Source organism: Vanacampus margaritifer, chromosome 1 (genome assembly GCF_051991255.1).
Source record: "Vanacampus margaritifer isolate UIUO_Vmar chromosome 1, RoL_Vmar_1.0, whole genome shotgun sequence".
NCBI lineage: Eukaryota > Metazoa > Chordata > Actinopteri > Syngnathiformes > Syngnathidae > Vanacampus > Vanacampus margaritifer.
This window is the reverse complement of record NC_135432.1, coordinates 7,209,690-7,231,365: the sequence shown is the minus strand read 5'-3', so window position 1 is coordinate 7,231,365 and position 21,676 is coordinate 7,209,690. Positions and strand designations below refer to the sequence as shown.

Genomic DNA, 21,676 nt, shown 5'->3' with positions numbered 1-21,676 from the left:
GTCAAAAAAGCATGTGAACTAATTCTATTAATAAAAAAATAATTACATTTTTTATGAAAACCTAGAATTTTTTTATTGTACATTTATAACAGATATAAAATTATCATGCGATTAATTACGATTAAACACCCCTTATTTATTTTTATTTTTTTTAATTAGGCCCGTCAGGCGATTAATTTTTTTAATTATAATTATCACATGACTTCACTAGTTAACTAACGATTAATCACAAATGTTATATCTCTTCTAAATTTACAATATTTTTTTTCTAGGTTTTCATACTCTTGTTCGCAAAAGTGGGGGGAAAAAAGTTAAACTAATAGAAATAGTTTAAATGAATTTTTGACATCTATAGCCGTCAATGGCAGTGAATGAGTTAATGACGTTGCCATTAAAAACTTACTGTGCCTTGCATCAGTTGCATGGTGACCACTTGAAAAGACATCTGCGTAATATCAAAGACACTGCAAGGTCACAATCTAAAACAATTGCACTTTTATTGAACATATAGAAAAACATGCAGCAGAAGTTATAAACAAAACAGTGCAAAGGCATGAATGACAATAAGGTGACATTGCTCAGCAGTGACAGCTAAACTTTGACAGTAGCCTGCATGAACATTGAGCTTTTTTTTTTTATGCAACAGTTTCAAACAACTGATACCGAACGTGTGATTTATCATTTTGACACACTTTTATATTTTCCCACGGGCTCGTCCACACACTTCCAAACACTTCCACCGTCCCGACGCTGACTGAGCGCGTCGTGCACGCGCCTGGCAGGGAGAAAGCTTAAAAGTTTCGGTCCCGAATCCTCGATCATTATTTCACTCTACAGGAAAATAGGGACAACAGCCATCGTGCCACAGTCGTGCCCTCCTGTCCATTATACAATTCTTAAAACATGTGTGGATGAAAAATATGGTTATTTCAACACGTCAACGTTGCGTCATGCGCCTTTAAAGTCTGCAGTCTTACGCAGTAGTGCACGAGCGTGTACGCTCTCAGCTGTATTGTATACGACGCCGTCTTCAACGCCCCAGAGAGAAAGGAAAAAAAATACGCCTACACAAATTTTCCGATTGAATGGTCGCAACGAAAGTGCATGTGAAAGTTGAGTTTGTGTACAGATTTAAGTGCATGTGGCTGATGAAGGCAATCCCCGCCCCCTCCGATGCCACATATAAATTCACATTCAATGTCGTCCACAGTACGAGGCATTTAAGGCGCAATTGCAAATGTTCCACACGGACCGAGCCAACTATTAACATTGTGTACAAAAATATCTTCACCTTTACTTCACAAAGAATAAAATAATTTAAACGCTCTAACGGGGGGCGACTGTACAGTGTGGTTGTTTTGCTCGGGGCCCCACGCAGGCCCCACGCGAGTGCCCGGCCAGTGGCTCATGTTCAAATCAGTAACTGGGCTCATCGGTCTCGTCGTCGCTCCAGTCAGGAGGCGCATCGGTTCCAAAATATCGATCGCCAAAATTTCCTACAAAAAAAGGGCAGTCAAATGAGACCAAAGAAGATTCAACAGCAATATAAAAAGGTAATAAGGGAGGATTAAAAATAAATAAATAAATAATAATAATATATATCCTAGTCTCATTGAATCATAGTTAGCATTGGATAAACTGAAAACTGCAACAGGAGCTCTCCTTTCCCACACGCGAGGGCATTACAGCAAGAATATCGTAAAAACTGGCAAAAAAAATGTATGTAAAAAATAAAAATAAATCTGTGATATAATTATATTATTATTATTTATAATAATAATAATAATTGGTATTATTTATAATAATAATTATTATTAATAATAATTATTAATTTATTATTATTATTATAATATTAATTATTATAATATATATTGATGATCCTGTGTGAGCTGCTCACCGATGCCAGGTATGATGTGGAAGAGATCGTTGACCTTCTTGTCCACGGCTGTGGTGATGATCTTGACCTGCGGGAAGGCGTAGGCCACCGAGTGCACTCCCATTTCGGCCATGAGCAGAGAAACCAGCAGGATTTTGTCCTCTTGCACATCGTGGTCCTGAAACAGAAACGAGACGTGGTGAATATTCAAGGCCTTTTGAGAATATTAATACACATTTATTAATTTTTTAATTTCAGCATTGCGCAATCCTAATTTCTCGAAGGCCGCTCCACACTGTTGGAAGATTCTTCCTAATGAAGTTAATGGACCAGTTCCTAGCATGTAAACTGTTTTATTGTAAATTGCTGCAAAAGGAATACATCGGACGTTGACTCGTGCCGGTGTGATTTACCAGCAGCACTCGAACGGCCATCATGGCCGCCGCGCCAGTGGACACGGTGCAGTCCATCAGGATGACGTGATCTTCACTTATATCTTTGGGGAGACGCAGGTAATGAAGCTGTGCAGGAAACCAAGTATGAATTGATGGCACAATATCGTACGCATTGTTGAAGTCTGTCATCCAGTATCCTATTGTTTTAAACCTGGACCTCAGGTTCTCCGGTGTCCTGGTTGGTCTGGATGAGGATTTTGCCGATGCGGACGTCTTTGCAAACGGCCCTTAGAGCGGGCTCCATGGTCTCCCCTGCCCGCAAAATGGACACGCCGGTGATCTGCATCCAAAGAAAACTGCTGTTTAAAGGTCTTCAACATCAAACAAAAATACTTCCGATTTTTTTATTTTTTTTTTTACCCTTTTCCCGTGGAAAGTCCGGCCTTCATAGTCCTCTCCCTGGGGTGTCTGAACTACGTGACGCTGTGAAAATATGAAGATGAAGTGACTGCTCAACTCCAACAGCTAGTTGTCATCTTAAAGTGTCCACTGCAGGACTGTAACCGGAAAACGATTGTTTTGCAGGGCGACCAATCACCAGTAGTCGCGATTAGTCAACTAATTGGATCATATGTAAATAGCTGCATATTGCACTCTTACATAACCCTCATTAGCTTAGAGCTTGAATTCTTAACAATTAAGATGATAGTAAGTTAAAGTTGGATTAAACTTTGCAGCATCTTAATAAATAATGCCTTAAAATTTTTATTTGTAAATGTTTAGTTTATTTTAAAATGGAACCAAAAACTATCCATCCATCCATTTTCTTAACCGCTTATTCCTCACTAGGGTCGCGGGGGGGTGCTGGAGCCTATCCCAGCTGGCTTCGGGCAGTAGGCGGAACTGGTTGCCAGCCAATCACAGGGCAAACCGAGACAAACGACCATCCACACTCACAATCACACCTTAGGAACAATTTTAGAGTGTTCAATTAACCTGCCATGCATGATTTTGGAATGTGGGAGGAAACCGGAGTACCCGGAGAAAACCCACACAGGCACGGGGAGAACATGCAAACTCCACCCAGGAATCCGATCTCACGTCCTCTGCACTGGGAGGCAAACGTGCTAATCAGTTATCCGCCGTGCCGCCCACTAATATTATGAAACTATAAAAAAATAAAAATAAATAAATGGACTCTTCTTGTGGATGTGAACCAGGCCTTTATTTAATATTATATATATAAAATATTTTATATATATAATATATTTTATATATATAATATTTTATATATATTTTTATTTTATATATATATATATATATATATATATATATATATATATATATAAAATATTATATATATATATATAAAATATTATATATAAAATATATTATATATATAAAATATTTTATATATATAATATTTTATATATATAAAATATTTTATATATATATATATATATACATATAAAATATTATATATATATATATATATTTAAAATATTATATATATATAATATATAAAATATTATATATATATATATATATATATATATATATATATAAAATATTATATATATATATATATATATATATATATAAATAAAATATTATATATATATATATATATAAAAAATATTATATATATAATATTATATATATATATAAAATTTAAAAGTAACAAATTGATCTACACAATCAAAATGAGGTACTGTATGCAACTGAAAAAAAAAAATCCCAAAGATTTAAACGTTTGGCATTGAATAGGCCTACATTAAATAAACACGTTCTTGTCGGTGTGAAATTATGTATTGATTACAAAATGAATGAATCAATTGTGTGTGTCTTGTGTTTAAGCACCTGTGAGGGCAGGAAGGAAAGCGCTCGCTCAATCAACAGACGCATCAACCGCTTGGAGTAAAAGATGAACTCATCCCGGCTGGTTTCTTTGTTCCTAAACGAGGTGACGTGGAAAAGAAAAAGTGTACATGCTATGTTGCAGGCTGACGTATTTATTGCGGTGGAAAGTCATGTCCTTGATCGTACCTGATGATGGTGTGCATGCCTTTGACCTGGGGTGTACTCTCCAAAACGCTGAGAGTCTGGGGGAGCGGTTGAGCTTGGTGTGCGGAGGCCAGGGCTGCCCTGTCGCCACGGCAACAAGCAGCGGGTTGAGAGGAGCACAAAAAAAAAAAAAAAAAGTGGGCATTAGCACCCTCCAATGTGCAAAATGTGCAAGTTCACAAAAGCACACATTCAGTCCAAAAAACACACGCAAACTTGTAAGTAGTGTGAATGCAAAGAGGCACAACAAATTTGAAAAAAAGAGTACAAACAGCTTTAGGATTGATTTAGAAAAGCAGAAAGACAAAAATGCAAAGCACACAGTGTCCTGGTTAGCCTCGCTTGGTAGAAAATTACAACAGGAAAGAGACCAAGGCAATAGAATTCATTTAAAGTAAAAGTTCAAAATCTTTTAAAATGGATGCTTTTTGTTTGACAGTTTGGTCTCAGTGAATTGCAATAATTTTCCAAAATTCCCACACACAGTAACTACATGGGTTTGGATGTGGTAGCTGTTAACCGAGGGGGTGTTACCCTTTGGCTGCAAAGTGAACACACACTGTTACAAGTAGTGATGCAAGTGGCGGTGGTGACTAAGATGATGCCAACCCTGTCACTGAGCTACGCATTAGCCAGATGCAAAGAAAAAAAAGAAAATAAATCATAGCAAATCTGCTCACATATCCCAGCGAAGTTTCCTCTACGGGCAATTTTCGACGAAACACAACGGAGGGGACACACAAAAGATGGAGAACAACAGGTAAGGGGAAGAGAAATGGGAGGGCACAACATCAAGATGGGTGAATGGATGAAGGGCCAATCAGAGTGAAGAACAGACAGCCAACATGTTTACCATGAGCGTCTTATTTGTGATTGATGCAGCGGTGCGTCTCCCGGGTGCGAATGCGTGGGCGCTACACGAGCTAGCGTGGCACTCGTTGCATCAAAGTTTAGAGCGGTGGAAGTTGATATTTCATCTCACTTCCTTTGTGTGTGTCGGGGAGAGATTCTGTGGCCCGATGGAAAGAAAAAAGCCAGCACTTAGCGGCGAGGCCACTGGAAACTCTCAGCGGTCGATCACGTGCGCAACTGTCGCAAGATCTGCCACTCAACTTTTTTTTTTTTTTTTTGGGGTAGTAAATGATAGTCACTCTCACATACTGCCGTCGCTATGAGAGGTCAAACATTGCGCTGGGGGTGTAATTTGTAGACACAGAAGGCAGCAAGAGTGTGTGTGAGTTGTCATTTGTCAAAAAGAGGGAAAACCAAGATGAAAATCAAATGCTGGCTGCTCCGCATTCACCTCACACACTTCAGCAGTGAAGTCGGCGCTACTTTTCTTAAAGGTCCCATGCCAACAAAGTCCAGTTTTGTGCATAATGTCGGTCAAAATGAGTCTGTGACATGGATTGAAGTTTGACATATTGGGTTTGTTGATTGTATGTAATACAGGCTTGCGACACCTGCTCACTTTGGTTGGTACACGCCCACTCAACTGAACGGCTGAACACCTGCTCCTTAGAAAGCTAAAACTTCAACCTCGGAGGGGTTAATAAAGGGCTTAAATGCATTTTTTAGAGAAACTCCTAAGCATTTTCATTTCTTGACAATAATATTTTATATGTGACCTCACTAGTATGACATTCTGATTAATATTACATTTGGGGAATATGAGTTGTGAAGCAAAATCCCGCCGTTTTCATCCATCTCAGGGGGCGGCCATTTTGCCACGACTGATGATGACATCACAGTTGCTCAGAGCTCAGGCAACGACCAATCACAGCTCACCTGTTTTTTTTTGTTTTTTTTAAGCTGAGCTGTGATTGTTTGTTACCTGAAACCTGAGCAACTGTGATGTCATTTTCACCCGACAGCAAGTGGCAAAATGGCCGCCTCCTGATATTAATAAAATATCAAAATATGCTGGATTTCGCTGCTTAACTCATTTTCCACTAACGCAATATTAACCAGAATACCGTATTTAGACTAGTGGGGCTGCAAAGAACATATTGTTGTCAATAAAAAAAAAATTGGGGCGGGGGGGGGGGGGGGGGGGTTGACTTCCTCTTTAGGCGAGCAGGATATAGCTGGCAGCAGCCAAGCCATAAACAAAATACAGCAAATAATGTATACATGTGTTTTACAGCAATATTTGGTGAATTCCCAACATGGCCGCCAAAGATGCTGATGTATCGCCAACTACCAATAAGAGGACAGTTGTTTTCCATATCTTCTTAAAATAATCGCCCAAGTCATTTTTTCAGATTTATCAGGAAACACACAAAAAAATCAATCATTTGCATCATGGGGAGATAATTTAGGTAAAAAAAATGACTAAGGCAATTATTTTAAGACGGTGACAATATTCAATTTAAGGAGAAGAGCGATCCAATTTACATATGAGAAATCCGCCATTTCAAGATGCCCAGAGCTAGAAACAGTGCATCCTGAGAACATGTTACCAACATGTTACACCTTGCAACGCCAATAAAATGACATCAAAGACTACGAAAAACAATTGTGCCATGGGACCTTCGAACACAACTTTGACAAGTTTTGTCCAATAATGAATTTGAATTGCTCCGGTCAACATTTGTGGTGTCTGGTGATGTCACATAGCAGCCAGCAGACGGGAGAAGGCAGAGGTTTTGGCTGCTTGCCTCTCTTTCTCCCCGTCGAGCAGGAAGAGAATGCAGGAGCAGTCGGGGGCAGAGGGCAGATGTTGAGGAGAGGATGGATGAAATAGACAGGATTAAAGGCCACTCTACCTGACGCTGAGCTCGCGCTGTGAGCCGTGGAAGGTGGCGGGGATGACAGTGTGGTGGGGAAAGAGCGGAAGAGCAATTCGTCATGAGTGTGCGAGTGCACATGTGGGGGGGAAGGGGACAATAAACGCCAAATGCGCTTCTACTAAATCAATCGCGAGAGATTTCACTGCACATCTGTTTGAGAAACTGACGATATATAACAAGCAGCCACAACAGACGACTTCAACATATATATATATATATATATATATATATATATATACAGTATGAGAGCTAACAAGAGCTGCATCCTGCCTTTATAAAGTCAATAAAGGTAATTTGATGAATGTTACTACTCGAGTTATTTATTCAAGAATATATACATTATTGTGGTTTTATAGTACTGGGTGTAATATTTTTGGTTAATCTATTAGTAACATGAATGGTTAAAAATACATAAGAAGAGCTTTCAATACAGGGCAAACTACACCTACAATCACATATTGTTAAGTAAAACCTTTTTAAAAACATTTAGGTGACTGGTGTGTCTATCCTACATTCAGGGATGTGATTTGACCAAAGTGAAATTATCTGAAAATTTAGCCGGGGGTCTGGGGGCCGCTGGCACCCAGCTAGGTGCAGGGCAGTGCCCTGGTGGGGGGACAAGGGGGGCGAAGCCCCCCGGAGCTCATGGGTTTTCCGTTTTTTTAAGTACTTTCAATGCACTCACATGACAAAGAAATAGACAAAAAAACAGCATAAATTTTCAATGTATATTGAGCTATCCCATATAAAATGGCAGTTTTAGTCAACTCAAAATCAGTCACATTCAAAAACATTGGACTGCCTTTGCTTTTAAAAACTATCACTGAGAATATCATCATATCTAACTAATGTGATTACTAAGTTAACACATAAATAATGTTGAAGAGTTCAAATTTCATGAACAAATAATTGTATCATGACCAAATGAAAAGTAACTCATATTAGAGCATACCACAAATGTCTTTGTTATAGCAGAAGATGTTATCTGTCGGGGTCATGTGCATACACAATGAACTACAAAAATAAAAAATAAAAATATAAACGGATTTTTTGGGGGGAGGGGGGGGGGAGATAAAAAAAGCGGAATTCCGCGAATTAGCGGAAAAATCACATCCCTGTACATTGTATATAGAAACCTTTTGAAACAGAGCGATTTATTGGGTACGGATTCATGAGAAGAGCTACCGGCTTCATACGGACTTCTAAAATACCAAATTGGATTTCTCATAATAATGATTTAACAAGGTAGGACAAAGATAAATTTGCTTCTACTGCATACTCTTAAGTGTTAACATTTTTTAATGATAGCACCATTCCTAGGAAATCACAATGTCCCATCACTGGCGACTAAATTTTAGAAAAGGCCCGCAGATTACTCGTTCTGGTATATCTTAGTTTAGATATCTCATATTTGTCCATCCTGTGATGGCAACAGGACTGTCACATGTAAACAAATGTACTATAAAATAGTGGGGGTGGGGTGGGGGTTAGATTTGGGATGTGTGAAGTGCAGTACGATAAAACTGTGTGATAGAATTCGTAACAGTTGTATGAGGTAATTTCTCCGAATTATGAGCATTATCGTTCCACATAATTATTATTATTATTTTTTTTTTACATGGAAACAATATAATAGCTCTACTAAGACATCAAAAATAAGAAAAAGACAGATTCACAAGGATCCCTTTAAGTGCAGCACATCTTCTAACCACTAGAGGGAGTGGTAGAGTAAGGCAAGCACTCTCAGATACATGGAGTAATGAGGAAGGCCTTTTACTGGATTAATTCATCTCTCAAGGTTGAGAGACAGACAGTAAAAAAACGTGCTCTTATGAGTTTGGTGCGAAAGAACTTGACAGGCGGTTACTAAACCCTAAACCCGAGAAACAGTAAACAAAACTAGCAAGGGGAGGGGCCCAAGTCTCAACTCGTACACTTGTAATTAACTGACATGACGTGTTCCCTGCGTGTCCATGCTTTAGGTGGAATGCGTGCGCTTTCTCACCTCCTCCAGCTGACTGTGGACGTGCTGCACTATCAAATCGATGGCCACCATGTTTCCGCCACCTGACGGGATGATAATAGAGAAGCGTGTCGATATCGGGAATATGAAAATAACTTAAAAACAACTTCTCATCTAATGCCACCAGAGTATTATACTTCCCTTTCCTGTTCACAGTAAATCATGCAAATTGTGTGTGCGTGGACGGCGAACGTACCGCGAGGCACCACAATATCCGCCAGGCGCATGGTTGGTTCAATGTACTGCTCAAAGGCTGGCTTGACAAACTTATTGTACTGTTTGATGACGCCCTCGATGTCGCGGCCTCGCTCGGTGATGTCCCTCCTCAGCCGCCGCACGAGACGGATGTCTGAGTCAGTGTCGACAAAAATCTTCATGTCCAGCAACTTCAAATGAAAATGAAAATTAGCTTCTAACTACTAATTAGTTAGTTTCGGTTAGAATCTTTTGCTCATTGTATTTTGGCACACACACGATACTGGATGGTACCGATGAATGCAATAACAGAGCAAAAAAAAAAAATGCATACATGCAAGGAAGAGCATATTCGATCAGATTATGTTATTCAGGGATGTGATTTGACCAAAGTGAAATTATCTGAAAATTTAGCCGGGGGTCTGGGGGCCGCTGGCACCCAGCTAGGTCCAGGGCAGTGCCCTGGTGGGGGGACAAGGGGGGCTTCCCGGAGCTCATGGGTTTTCCGTGTTTTTAAGTACTTTCAATGCACTCACATGACAAAGAAATAGACAAAACAACAGCATAAATTTTCAATGTATATTGAACTATCCCATATAAAATGGCAGTTTTAGTCAACTCAAAATCAGTCACATTCAAAAACATTGGACTGCCTTTGCTTTTAAAAACTATCACTGAGAATATCATCATATCTAACTAATGTGATTACTAAGTTAACACATAAATAATGTTGAAGAGTTCAAATTTCATGAACAAATAATTGTATCATGACCAAATGAAAAGTAACTCATATTAGAGCATACCACAAATGTCTTTGTTATAGCAGAAGATGTTATCTGTCGGAGTCATGTGCATACACAATGAACTACAAAAAAAAAAAAAAAAAAAAATTATTTTTTTTTTGGGGGGGGGGGGGGGGGGATAAAAAAAGCGGAATTCCGCGAATTAGCGGAAAAATCACATCCCTGGTTATTAGAGAAAAACAACCTTGGCCTTCCTTACCTGCAAGAGCTCTTTATCGACGAAGGCCATGATCCCCTCAAAGATGATTACACTGGCTCCATACACTGTTTTCTATGGTGGATAAATATGGCAATTGCTTGTGAAAAATTAAAAACAGTAATAGCCCACAAAGAAATATGCTGACAGTTAAAGCCTATACAAAAAAACTAAAAAACACAAAATAGTGATGGTGTAGTACAATGGGAGAACACTATACACAATAATGGATGATTTGGCACGTTGCTCCTTACCCACTCCTTCTGTCGCCCGTGAGTTGTGAAGTCATACACGGGGATTTTCACACTCTTGCCCTGCTTGAGCTTTCGAAGCGTGTGTGTCAGCAAATCAAAGTCGAAGGCGTCGGGGTGGTCGAAGTTATAGTCGTTCCTGGCAGCCCGGCTTTGTTGTTCTGAGGAGAGGACCTGAGGGACACGTTTCATGAATAATTCATCCGACATCATTCTTGCATGCCCGCAATGATGCAATCACTGTCCAAGCACAATGACAAAATGATTTCCACAGGAAAACCCTGCTGATTGCGGCCACAAGGACGTATTCACCAGAGTTTGCGTAGTAACAAAAAAAAAAAAAATTATATATATATATATATATATATATATATATATATGTGTGTGTTAACGCTGCAATACATCCTAAAAAGAAAAAAACGTGTTCATAGATTTTTTGGTTTATATGTATCCTCATTTAGAATATTTTGTCACTTTTCATTTTAGTTGGTGGTAAGAAGATTAAACTGACTGCCAGATATGTTTAAAAATTAATTTCTAAGAATTTAAGTTCAGATAAGATTTATGATTTTTGCCACAAAAAAAAAAAAAGAAGAAATATTGTTGTTCAAATTAAAAATGCATTGAACGGCCATGATCTTAGTCTATTTTTCTCTCAATACCTTTTGGACAATAGGACTTTTTCGGTATGGAAAGCCAGGCAAAACAACAACAAACAAAAAAAGCTAAATTAGGAAGAAAAAAAAGTATTTACTGTTCATGACTCAAATAAAAAAAAAAATTGTTCCATGAAAAGGTGTTTTATTCAGTACTTAATGTCTCAAAGCCCGTAATGTGAAATTTTGGCCAACTTGGAGCTCTCATATTTAAATGACTTTGTATGCTAGCCAAACAGTTCACCGGTCTCAATAGAAAGTGATTTTTCTTGAACAAAAAAGAATTGCCGTGCGTGTGATTGTGAAACAGCATTTCAAGAACACTTGCACACAAATTCCTTTTCAACAGCAGAAGAAGTGAGTCAAACTAAATTGAATCACACGCCACGGTGACCTCTACACAAGGTGGTCAGACGCTAAAACTCCAGAGCTGCCAACTATTTGGATGTTGAGAAGCTTCTTCAAGAAAAGAAATGAGTAGAGACCATCATTTGACATGCTCTGTGTGACCCGACTCGTGTGAATTCGAGTCAAAACACATTCCAGAAATGTTTTAGATGTCGCCCTGCGGACACAGCAGTGTGAAAGTTGGCGCTTGTGGCGAGTCCCAGCGCGCATGGTCACAGTGACAGGATTACATAACCACAGCACATGGGAGGAGTGGGAAGTTCTGGGAACCACGGCCCTCCTCACTTCACTCCGTATGAAATCCTGCCTTTCAGATCTCTTTTAATCTATTCTCCACGCTTTACAACTGCACTAAAATATTGCTTCAGGGGGACTAACCAGTCTGACCGGAGAGAGATTAAACAAAAGAATTGGGAGGGAAAAACAGGTTAGTTTACGTTAAAAATGTGGTCTCAGGGGCCACGCAGAGAAACGCCTGTTAAATGTTGACGCGTGTGCACGAGCTGTTGCATACCTTGTAAAAGGAGTCCATGGAGAGGAGGACAACCCAAGGGACGTCGAGGGCTTCGATGATTTTTCTAGCAACTGTCGTCTTTCCCGAAGCACTTCCGCCACACAGACCTGTGACACAATGATGACGTCAGAACAGTGGATGTGATTTTTTTTTATGCTGTTGCACAAAGCCATTCCCACACCATGTTAATACTTCGGGCCCAAGTAAACTGGCCGCCGCCCAAGGAGTTTTCAAGAAAATGTTACGTATTTTAAAACTATACGGCATACTTAAATTTGTGTTATGTGTGCGTTTTCCTTCGAACCAAGCTTCGGGGCAAATGTTGCTGCGGCAACGCACGTTTCTGATTGGTGGTCTGGTTCACGCTTGTTCTGGCCTGTGTTGGGACGGCGGCGAAGGCAGAAGAGAGTCGTCGCTGCATGTATTCGAATGTGGAGATGGATCAAGAAAGTGAATAAGACATAAAATGAAACGCCAGACTGCAGTGCGACCTCCTGTAGGTCATTTTGTTAACTCCGCTTGGACCCTACCCATTTGGCGATGTGTAGCGACCGGGCGCTATCCGCGGAGATGACTCGAACTCCGGCAGAACTCGGTAAATGGCATCAGCTTAAAGTCGAGACATGCTTACAAGTTACAAGGCCCAATTTAAACTGCAATCTATCAGTTACGCGGTCGTACATGGGAATAGAGCAGCCGCGAGATAATTTCACATCAATGAATCCATGGTTCGGAAGGTGAGGAAGAAAGAAAACGTCAGGACTTGCCATCATTCGGTGGGGGATCCAAACGCTGGACATTGAACCTTTGCGTTCCAAGTAAAGTTGCGAGAAGCATTGGAGTGATCCAATTTTGATGAAAATGTGTTTCAATTTGATCAGATATTATTCCGAATCCGAACACAAATATTTGATTGAACATGGCTTAAGCTCCATGCAAATAATATAAAACTTCTTATACACAGAATGAATATAATGCAAAACACAAAATTATTAAACATGGATACAATTTTACTCAATTAGATTATTTTTTACATTACATTATTTCATTGTGTTCTGTTCGCTATCTATTATATACAGCACTTAGTTACAGCTGCAGTTGCTTTTATATGTTCAAGATTAAAACATCAATGCTACTCATTAGCCGGTCCATGTATTAGCATTAAGCTAGCATTAAAACATCAATGCTACTCATTAGCCGGTCCATGTATTAGCATTAAGCTAGCATTAAAACATCAATGCTACTCATTAGCCGGTCCATGTATTAGCATTAAGGTAGCATTAAAACATCAATGCTACTCATTAGCCGGTCCATGTATTAGCATTAAGCTAGCATTAAAACATCAATGCTACTCGTTAGCCGGTCCATGTATTAGCATTAAGCTAGCATTAAAACATCAATGCTACTCATTAGCCGGTCCATGTATTAGCATTAAGCTAGCATTAAAACATCAATGCTACTCATTAGCCGGTCCATGTATTAGCATTAAAACATCAATGCTACTCATTAGCCGGTCCATGTATTATCATTAAGCTAGCATTAAAACATCAATGCTACTCATTAGCCGGTCCATGTATTAGCATTAAGCTAGCATTAAAACATCAATGCTACTCATTAGCCGGTCCATGTATTAGCATTAAGCTAGCATTAAAACATCAATGCTACTCATTAGCCGGTCCATGTATTAGCATTAAGCTAGCATAAGGAGCCTTGTGAAAGAAAAAGCTGTGCGTTTGCCAAGCCCATTTATGATGAATTGTCGAATATAATACTAAACAAGAACCCAAAACACAAATGAGATGTTGCTTAATAAATACAAGTACGTAAACAGCAAACAAACATCAGTTCTTATCAGTGCACGTGCATGACGAATCCTACCAATGACAAAGGCCTCTTTGGACTGGGTGCCGTGCTCGTTGTACCAGGGGGGACGCCCAGCAGTGTAGATGGTGCGCTTGGAGGTGCGCAGGAGAGGCGGCTCAGACTTGCACTGACTGGTGGTCCTTTTCCTCGGTGAAAGGCCCGTGCTTACCGAGGGGAGGAGGCGGTCCAGTGAGCCATCGCCAGCTCCACTGCAAACACACAATCAAAGCTTGTTATCATCACTCAGTAAAGGAATTCTTCTTACATGCTACCTGTTAAAGTTGATGTCATATTCCATTGATATGCTAAGCGGAAATTAGCATTAACTTCCGGGGGTGGTATTCCTTCAAATAATAAATATTCACTCACAGGTAATAAAACAATACTCAAAGGCACATATTAATATAATAATCTGTGAAAAATGAGTTATATTAAGAGCTGAATCGCATTTTTTCTCTTCTTCTACTTTTATTACTGTGTGAACTCCATGCATGCATGGCGTCACACTGCCCCTACGAGGCCAAGGTGCACACAGCAGGAACTAGGGATGTAAGGAGAATGGCAATATCGTGATATCACGATATTAAAACTGCCACAATATATCATCGTCGTCGTGTCACGATATTAAAAGCAGAACATCTGTTTAAAAAGTTGGGTTGATTTCCATTTGTGCAGTTCTAGTGGCTAGTTTTTTTTGTGCAGTTTAAATTTCACAAGGCATGTTTTGGCCCTTCTATGTCACGCTAATGGGCAAAAGGGGAATGCTTGTGAACAGAGTGAACATGTGTAGGAACTCAATGTGTGCTCAATATATATATATATATATATATATATATATATATTATTTATATATAATATTCATATTTTTATAATATTTTTGTTGTATCGCCAACCTCCCCACAATATCGTGATAATTATCGTATTGTGACCTTCATATCGTGATGTTTGGATATTGTTCCATCCCTAGCAGGAACAGCCAGTATTCGTTTTTATGTATTTATTTTTCTATTGCTATTATTTCAGTATATTCTGATTTTACTTTGCTAGGAATGTATTTTTATTTGTATTGATTAAAGTTGTATTTCAACTAGTTTTTAAGGATTCAAGGAATTTTTATTGTTGTACCAACACACATTTCCACATTATCTGGCATGCAATTCGATACTGGACGTCCCAGATAAGACCAGTAATAATTGTGAAAACAAAAATATACAGACATTGAGATATGGAAGAGTATAGTAGTCGAATAAATACAAACCTTTGAAAGCCATGAATAATATTTTTTCTTTATTAACTGTGATTTCAATATAAATAAAAAATATTCATGATTCTCATTCTTTTTCCATAATCGTCCAGCTTATGAGACACCATGAGTATGATTTTGTGAAAAAACTAACTATGTGACAGTGCCTGTCAAAACTGAGCGTGTCTCTTATGTGATTGTGCAAATGGTCATAATGTTGTAATTGGCCATTCTAGGTTCATTGGAATAACAATATCGGGTTGCTGTATGACAGAGGCTTAAAATCCCAAGACAACCAGCTCATCATTGTGAGACTGGTCGCCATGTTAACAGTAAACAAGATCCAGTATGTGCTGAGTTTCTGCTAATTGAGGGTTAATGTTTAGTTCTTAGCAGCATGAATAGCTTTGGCCAATCCAGAGCAACTGCAACAGGAGCCAAAGTACACAAAGTGGCCCGAATCCATGACAATAGCTCAGCTGTTTGCGCTACTGAGTAATGTGCATGCGGAGCGCTGAGTGAGGCTACGATGACTGCAACCACAGTGTGTCATCACAAAGAAAGGGGTCACGAGGTATAAGGCTGTTCAAGATTCAAGGCTGAGGCTCCAACTAAAGCTTATTCGTTGAATTAGGTTTTTAATCAATGGATACATCGGATGAAATATATTTATTTTTTTTAATCCATCCCTTTATTCAAAAGCAGGACATTATTTCAAGTTGACAATAAAAAAAAAGAAAAAAGCACAAACATTGATTATGATTGTTTTACTGTCTTTTGGGCTGTAATGTCAGAAAACAGAAATTTTTTGGGACAATGTTTTCCAAAATAAAAGCTTGTTTACATAATTAGTCTGCTTTCATGGAGGACTACAAAATCGGAAAACCTTTAGAGGTTTAAATTGCGAGGATTTGAACAATTTCAAGTTAAACAGAGGTGTAACAATTAAATTATTATTCAACAACTAATCAAATTAATTACGACTATTTTAATTATTGACTATTCATTGAGAGACGATTAACTTAAAATTGCCCAAATGTCAGCAAAAATAAAAAATAAAACAGATTCATCATTAGCCTTCAGCCCTAAATTAACAACGTCTTTTAACGATTACTTATCAAAGTAAATGCTGATTAATTTACCAATCGATTCATTGGTGATTGGTCGTCGCATCTCTAGTCCAGTCACAACAATACATTAGATAAAAGATCACAAATACTAACTTTGAAAAATGTCCCCTTTCACAACTTGCCCATCTTGTGCAGCCCGCACTTACTGCATTATCCGAGACATCCACACTTCACCCAGCGAGGACTGTAAAAAGCCAGCCGCCATTATTCCACAAAACCGTCAAGTGTACCGATGCACTCGTATGCAGGCACCTCCGTGTTTTTCTCTCAAGTCATTCCAGCCAGCTTTATATTGGCAACACACCTCCTCAGGTGGAGCGTTCAGAGGTGAAGCACGCAAGTATTTATCTTATCGGCGCGGGGTCACGGACGGAGTCCGTGAGAGCGCACACGCGTACGTACGTAGGTACATACACACGGCAGCCACTTGGTGTGTTATCCGCTAAAACCAAAGCGGGGTGCAATAAAAGATTAGCGTCGCCGCTGAATATGCTGAATCGTGCACTTCTGTATTTACAGTCGCATACTTTAAAGTGCATACGCTGATGATCAGTCACAGTTCAAAGAGGGCAGGGGAGCCTTGAAGCACAAATCTTACCCAAGGTCAACAACAAACTGCAAAGGACAGTTTGAAATATAACACCGGGTTGTATTGTAACTACCTCGCCTTTTGATAAGTTTCCTTTTCAACTTGCTTTTTTGCTGACCCCGTACATGAGTTCAACCCAGTCACGAGTGAGGAAAACACCACATTTATTGTAGTCTTGCAAGAATTCCTGCGGATATGTTGAACACTGGTATGACAAAAAACAACACATTTGTGTTAAGCCCAAAAATACCCAATGAGAACCAACTTAGTTTAAACGGCTTTTTCCAGGATATTTTTTTTTGTACAATTTGGGTGCTTGCTGAGTCGGTCATATTTGAAATAATCATTAAGCATGGATGTCACAAAGCTGATACAGTGATGCCTTGAGATACAAGTGGCCCGACATACAAGTTTCAGAGGTACGAGTTTTTGAGATCCAATTTGTTGCTTTGACTCGCGAGTGCCAACTTGAGATACGAGCACTGTATGATGGCTGTGAACTCAACTCACTTAAAAAGCAGAAACCAAAGCATTAAACCTTGTGTATTTAAAACAAACTGATAGCTTTGCCTAAGTAAAGTCCGCTTATCTTCATGCTGACAAACGCACAACCCCAATAATGTGCTAAGGGTTAGCATTGATCGTCAAGCAACGTATATTTTAACAAACAGTGGACCAACAAGACATGTAGACAAACAAACAAGAATAACAATAGTGTCAGGCTTAAAACCTCATAAGTCACAATTTGGTCACTGAACTAAAGCTAGCATTAACATAGCATTAATCATCCACTGATGCCATCACACCACAAGAGGTAAGGTAAGGTATTTTTTATTGTTTAAATACTGTACTGTACTGTAAATGTAAAAAACAAATAGAAATTAAAATAGGAGTTTTATGTTTTTGGAGCTTGGGAACAGATTAATTGCATTTACATTATTTCCTATGGGAATAAATGTTTCGGAGGTTGAACAATTCAGACTTTGAACACTTTGCAGGAACGAATTATGTTCAAACTCCGAGGTACCACTGTGCAGGTTTTGGCCGATATGAAAATTACCTTGTATACATTGATACATGTAATATATTCTTTATAGTTGACAGAAAATGACTAATGTCACAGCATGTTACTGAGTCACTCCCTCATGGAAATAGCAGTAGTAGTAGTAGTTGTCTGCATGACTACATTATACGTACTGCCTAGTGGCCTAGGCGGGCACATCGTAAGGAGCAGAACAAGGAATTGAATTGCACCAAATCATGATACATAAACTATTTAAAGTCTCCACATTCTATCTAATGATGTTATTATTTTCTGTTTGCAAATCATGATACATAAACTATTTAAAGTCTCCACATTCTATCTAATGATGTTATTATTTTCTGTTTGCATATTATATACAATATTACAGCATGCTACTTTTCCTGGGGAGGCTGGAACAGATTATTGGCATTTCCATTCATTTCAATGGATACAGATGATCTGAGATACTGCTGTTGTGAGTTCAATCACCGAACAAACTTTCGGAGCAGTGAAATGAAAACAGAACTTCAAACACAAGTGTCACACCCAAGCATGTCAACAAACACCCGAAAGACGTACAGTTGTGTACGCTCCGTAGAGCTAATGAACGGAGTTTACATTTTACAGTAAGAGACATACAGTCGTGTAGGCTCAATAATAAATACAAGAATAGGTCAGGCAAATCCAATCCATCCATTTTCTACACTAAGCCGGCTTCGGGCAGACTTCTCCCTCACCAGTCAATCCCATTCACACTACAATATATTACAAATCAATCAAATAAAGTGCACTTACCGGCCATCAGATGTCAGTGTCCAGCAGCCAGATATTCTGGCTCCTGAGTAATTCGGTAACAAGCTCATACGTAGAGACCAGGGAGACTTCCACCACTTTAATGTGATTTCATATGTTGGACATTCACACTCTGCTGCATTTGTGGTGCAGCACATCAAAAGTGAGCCACGGTGTGCCGAAAAGGGGAGTTGAGGATCAAGCTTGGAAGAGAAACGAAACTTTACAACATGCTTTCCGTTTCCTTCCTTCCGTTCGGCGCGCACGGAGCAGGGAGGCACTGCGGCGCGCTCGCCGTCTAACAACAACACCGCCCCCTGCCACGCTCCTCCCCCTCCTACCCGCCAACAGCAAATGCAAGGGGACGAACCGTCCTCGCAGCTAACTTCATTAGGCGGTATTAATAGCGGCTGTCCCGGCTGTGGGCGCGCTCCCGTCGGCGCACGCATGTCATCTGTGCTTGACAAGTGCGCGCACACGCCGCAGCTGGGGCTGAAATAAGTAGCGAGGAGGACCAAGACAGGGGGGGGGGGGGCGGCTGAGGGGGACTGAAGAGCCGGTGAGGGGAAATAAGACGGAACAAACAAAGTTATTCTTCTAGGCTAGCGTCTGAATACTCGACAGTTTGGAAAAGGCTGAAAAGGGAGGGGGCGGGGGGGGGGGGTGTTCCAAGGAGTGGGACTCCGGTGTCTCACACTGCTTTACACCCGAGTCACACACACACGCAGCATGATGAAATCCAGCACCATCTTTTCACCACTCACTCTCTCACACACACACTTCATAAACAGCATGATGAAATCCAACACTCCCGCCCTTCTCATCAGCTGACACCGACCCCTCCCACCGCAGTCAAAACACACAAACAGATCAATGTGTTCACATCGGAGACATACCTAAATAATTGCTTGCCGGCGTGGGGGAAAAGTTTTGAACCAACATGCGAGTGAGGTCGGCAGAGTCCGTCGCCAAATACTCGCGGATGTCACAAGAGCTGCTTCCTTGCTAAAATGTCAAGTGTGAGTGCTGAGAGTCGCCGCAGTCCGAGCCGTCACAACAGACGAGTGTGTTCAAATTAAGTAATGAAGCGGTTGCTGTTGCCAAGCTGAAATGCCAAAGACGAGAAGAGAGTAACTGAGGACGATTTTTACAGTCTCTCCCGCATTAGTCTAAAGCACTCTCCTAGGCGCAATAGTGCAAATTGCAAAATGAACAATAATTGTTTTATTGGGTTCAACTATATTGATGTGTTTTTCGAGATACAAGCCGCTGATGGGCCGACTGACTTATGGGCACAAACTTGAGATACAAGTGTTAGTCGCAGATGAATTTGGTTAGTCAACATTAGTAAATACCCCCCAAAAAAGAGAGGCTACAGCAAGTTCATTGCTGCTTTCATCTGAAGGTTATCATCAAACTAAACATTAAAGACAATTTCACTTTGTATATATCAAAAAACTACAAACGCCTCCACTAGCTTAATGCTATAACATACTAAATGGGAAACACAATTAGCATCGAATAAAGTAATTTTAATTATTTTATTTTTTAAGAAAAGATTATTCAAAAATTAGGGGTCAGGCGATTTTTTTTTTTTTTAAATCATAGTTAATCGCATGACTTCACTAGTTAACTGACAATCACAAATTTTATATCTGTTCTAAATGTACAATATTTTTTTTTCTCTCTAGGTTTTTATAGTCTTGTTAACAAAAGTGGGAAAAAATGTTAAACTAATAGAAATAGCTCAGATGAATTTTTGACGTCTAAAGCATTTAATGGCAGTGAATGAGTTAAAGTATAGTAATAAATTGCTATGTGTTATTTTGGGGGGTGCGAGAACAGATTAATGGCATTTCAATGGAGAACGGAACCAAATTAAAGCCGGATCTGAAGGCACCATGGTGGGAAAAGACCGATTATCTGCCAGGCCGATTATCGGCACCGATATCTAGTGTTTAGATGAATAGCGGCGTCACCTTTTAAAAGAATATTATGAGACTATTAGGAAGAATATTTCGACTTGTAACGTAAACTCGGGAATGTCCATTGCTCTCACGGTCCCCATGTGACCTCTAAAATGAAACTATTAAAGGCTTCCTTCCTTCTTCTTCCCTTTGTGATTGGTGAGCCAGTCACTACCTTGAAAAGGAAGCACAGCCTCAGTGGACAGACACATCAATGCAGTAACACCATCTTGTGGCCTAATCGAGCACCTTAGCAGGCTCAACATGACAGTTTCTCAACCACATGCTCACTCTTTAGCCTTCAAATAAACGTATCGGAAAAGTGAACATAGACGCAATTACTCTTGCGAATATTGCTACAATTACCGTATCAAATACAACAACCATGACTTCGTCTGAAACGTTCACACGATAAATAACGTTCAACGTGTCATCATGAGCTCTTTTCAGGTTTTTTCAAGCGAACAGGCAAAACGAGTGGAAAGCACGAATAAACATAATATTAACCGTAAAATTCACATATTGACTTTGTTTATAATAACGTAGTCACTGGTTGGAAGTACGCGTGTGCGCCAGGCCATATTTCCCTGATGACATCTGTTCGTTCTGCACTCGAATAAAAATCTCTCGGCATTTGTCGTTAAGTCTCAGTTTGTAAGACGAGCGTCACAAATTGTTATGCTTCTTTACCTGTTTGAGGTTTTGTCGCCCTGTTCCATCTTGACGAGCCTTTCTTCCCTGCTAACGCCAGACATTGCTAATCTATTGACAATCAGATGTTGGCAGTACGTGCCCCGAGGCTTTGTGGGAGATGTAGGCATTTGGTATGCCGGAAGACTGCGAAGATAGCGGCAACGAATACAGACTGAACTTCAAGTCCCAGAATGCAACTCTT

General features: G+C 39.7%; 1 protein-coding gene across 6 annotated transcripts; it reads right to left on the bottom strand.

The window, feature by feature from the left end:
• Positions 1 to 480: 480 nt before the first annotated feature.
• Positions 481 to 21,617, bottom strand: uckl1b (uridine-cytidine kinase 1-like 1b). 6 transcript variants are annotated; one of them, XM_077569167.1, is made up of 15 exons: positions 21,472 to 21,617; positions 14,052 to 14,245; positions 12,174 to 12,280; positions 10,599 to 10,769; positions 10,348 to 10,419; positions 9,347 to 9,536; positions 9,133 to 9,194; positions 5,016 to 5,035; positions 4,318 to 4,416; positions 4,132 to 4,225; positions 2,692 to 2,754; positions 2,483 to 2,611; positions 2,290 to 2,397; positions 1,898 to 2,054; positions 481 to 1,496 (listed from the first exon to the last, which is right to left on the bottom strand). In XM_077569167.1, exons 1-15 carry the CDS (start codon positions 21,600 to 21,602, stop codon positions 1,417 to 1,419), a joined length of 1,677 nt encoding a protein of 558 aa, XP_077425293.1. In that variant the 5' UTR covers positions 21,603 to 21,617; the 3' UTR covers positions 481 to 1,416. The 6 variants fall into 6 exon arrangements, with proteins under 6 accessions (XP_077425293.1, XP_077425300.1, XP_077425262.1 ...); XM_077569174.1 differs by having other exon boundaries at positions 2,489 to 2,611; positions 21,472 to 21,604; XM_077569136.1 differs by lacking the exon at positions 21,472 to 21,617 and adding an exon at positions 18,818 to 19,101.
• Positions 21,618 to 21,676: the final 59 nt, after the last annotated feature.

Bases quoted from the DNA above. Each gene is read 5' to 3' on its own strand.
- uckl1b (XM_077569136.1), bottom strand. From the start codon at position 18,972: ATGTGCTGCACCACAAATGCAGCAGAGTGTGAATGTCCAACATATGAA. The intron at 12,281-14,051 runs GTAGGATTCGTC...ATTGTGTCACAG, and splicing joins CAAAGAGGCCTTTGTCATTG to GTCTGTGTGGCGGAAGTGCT. The intron at 10,420-10,598 runs GTAAGGAGCAAC...TATCCACCATAG, and splicing joins ACGGGCGACAGAAGGAGTGG to AAAACAGTGTATGGAGCCAG.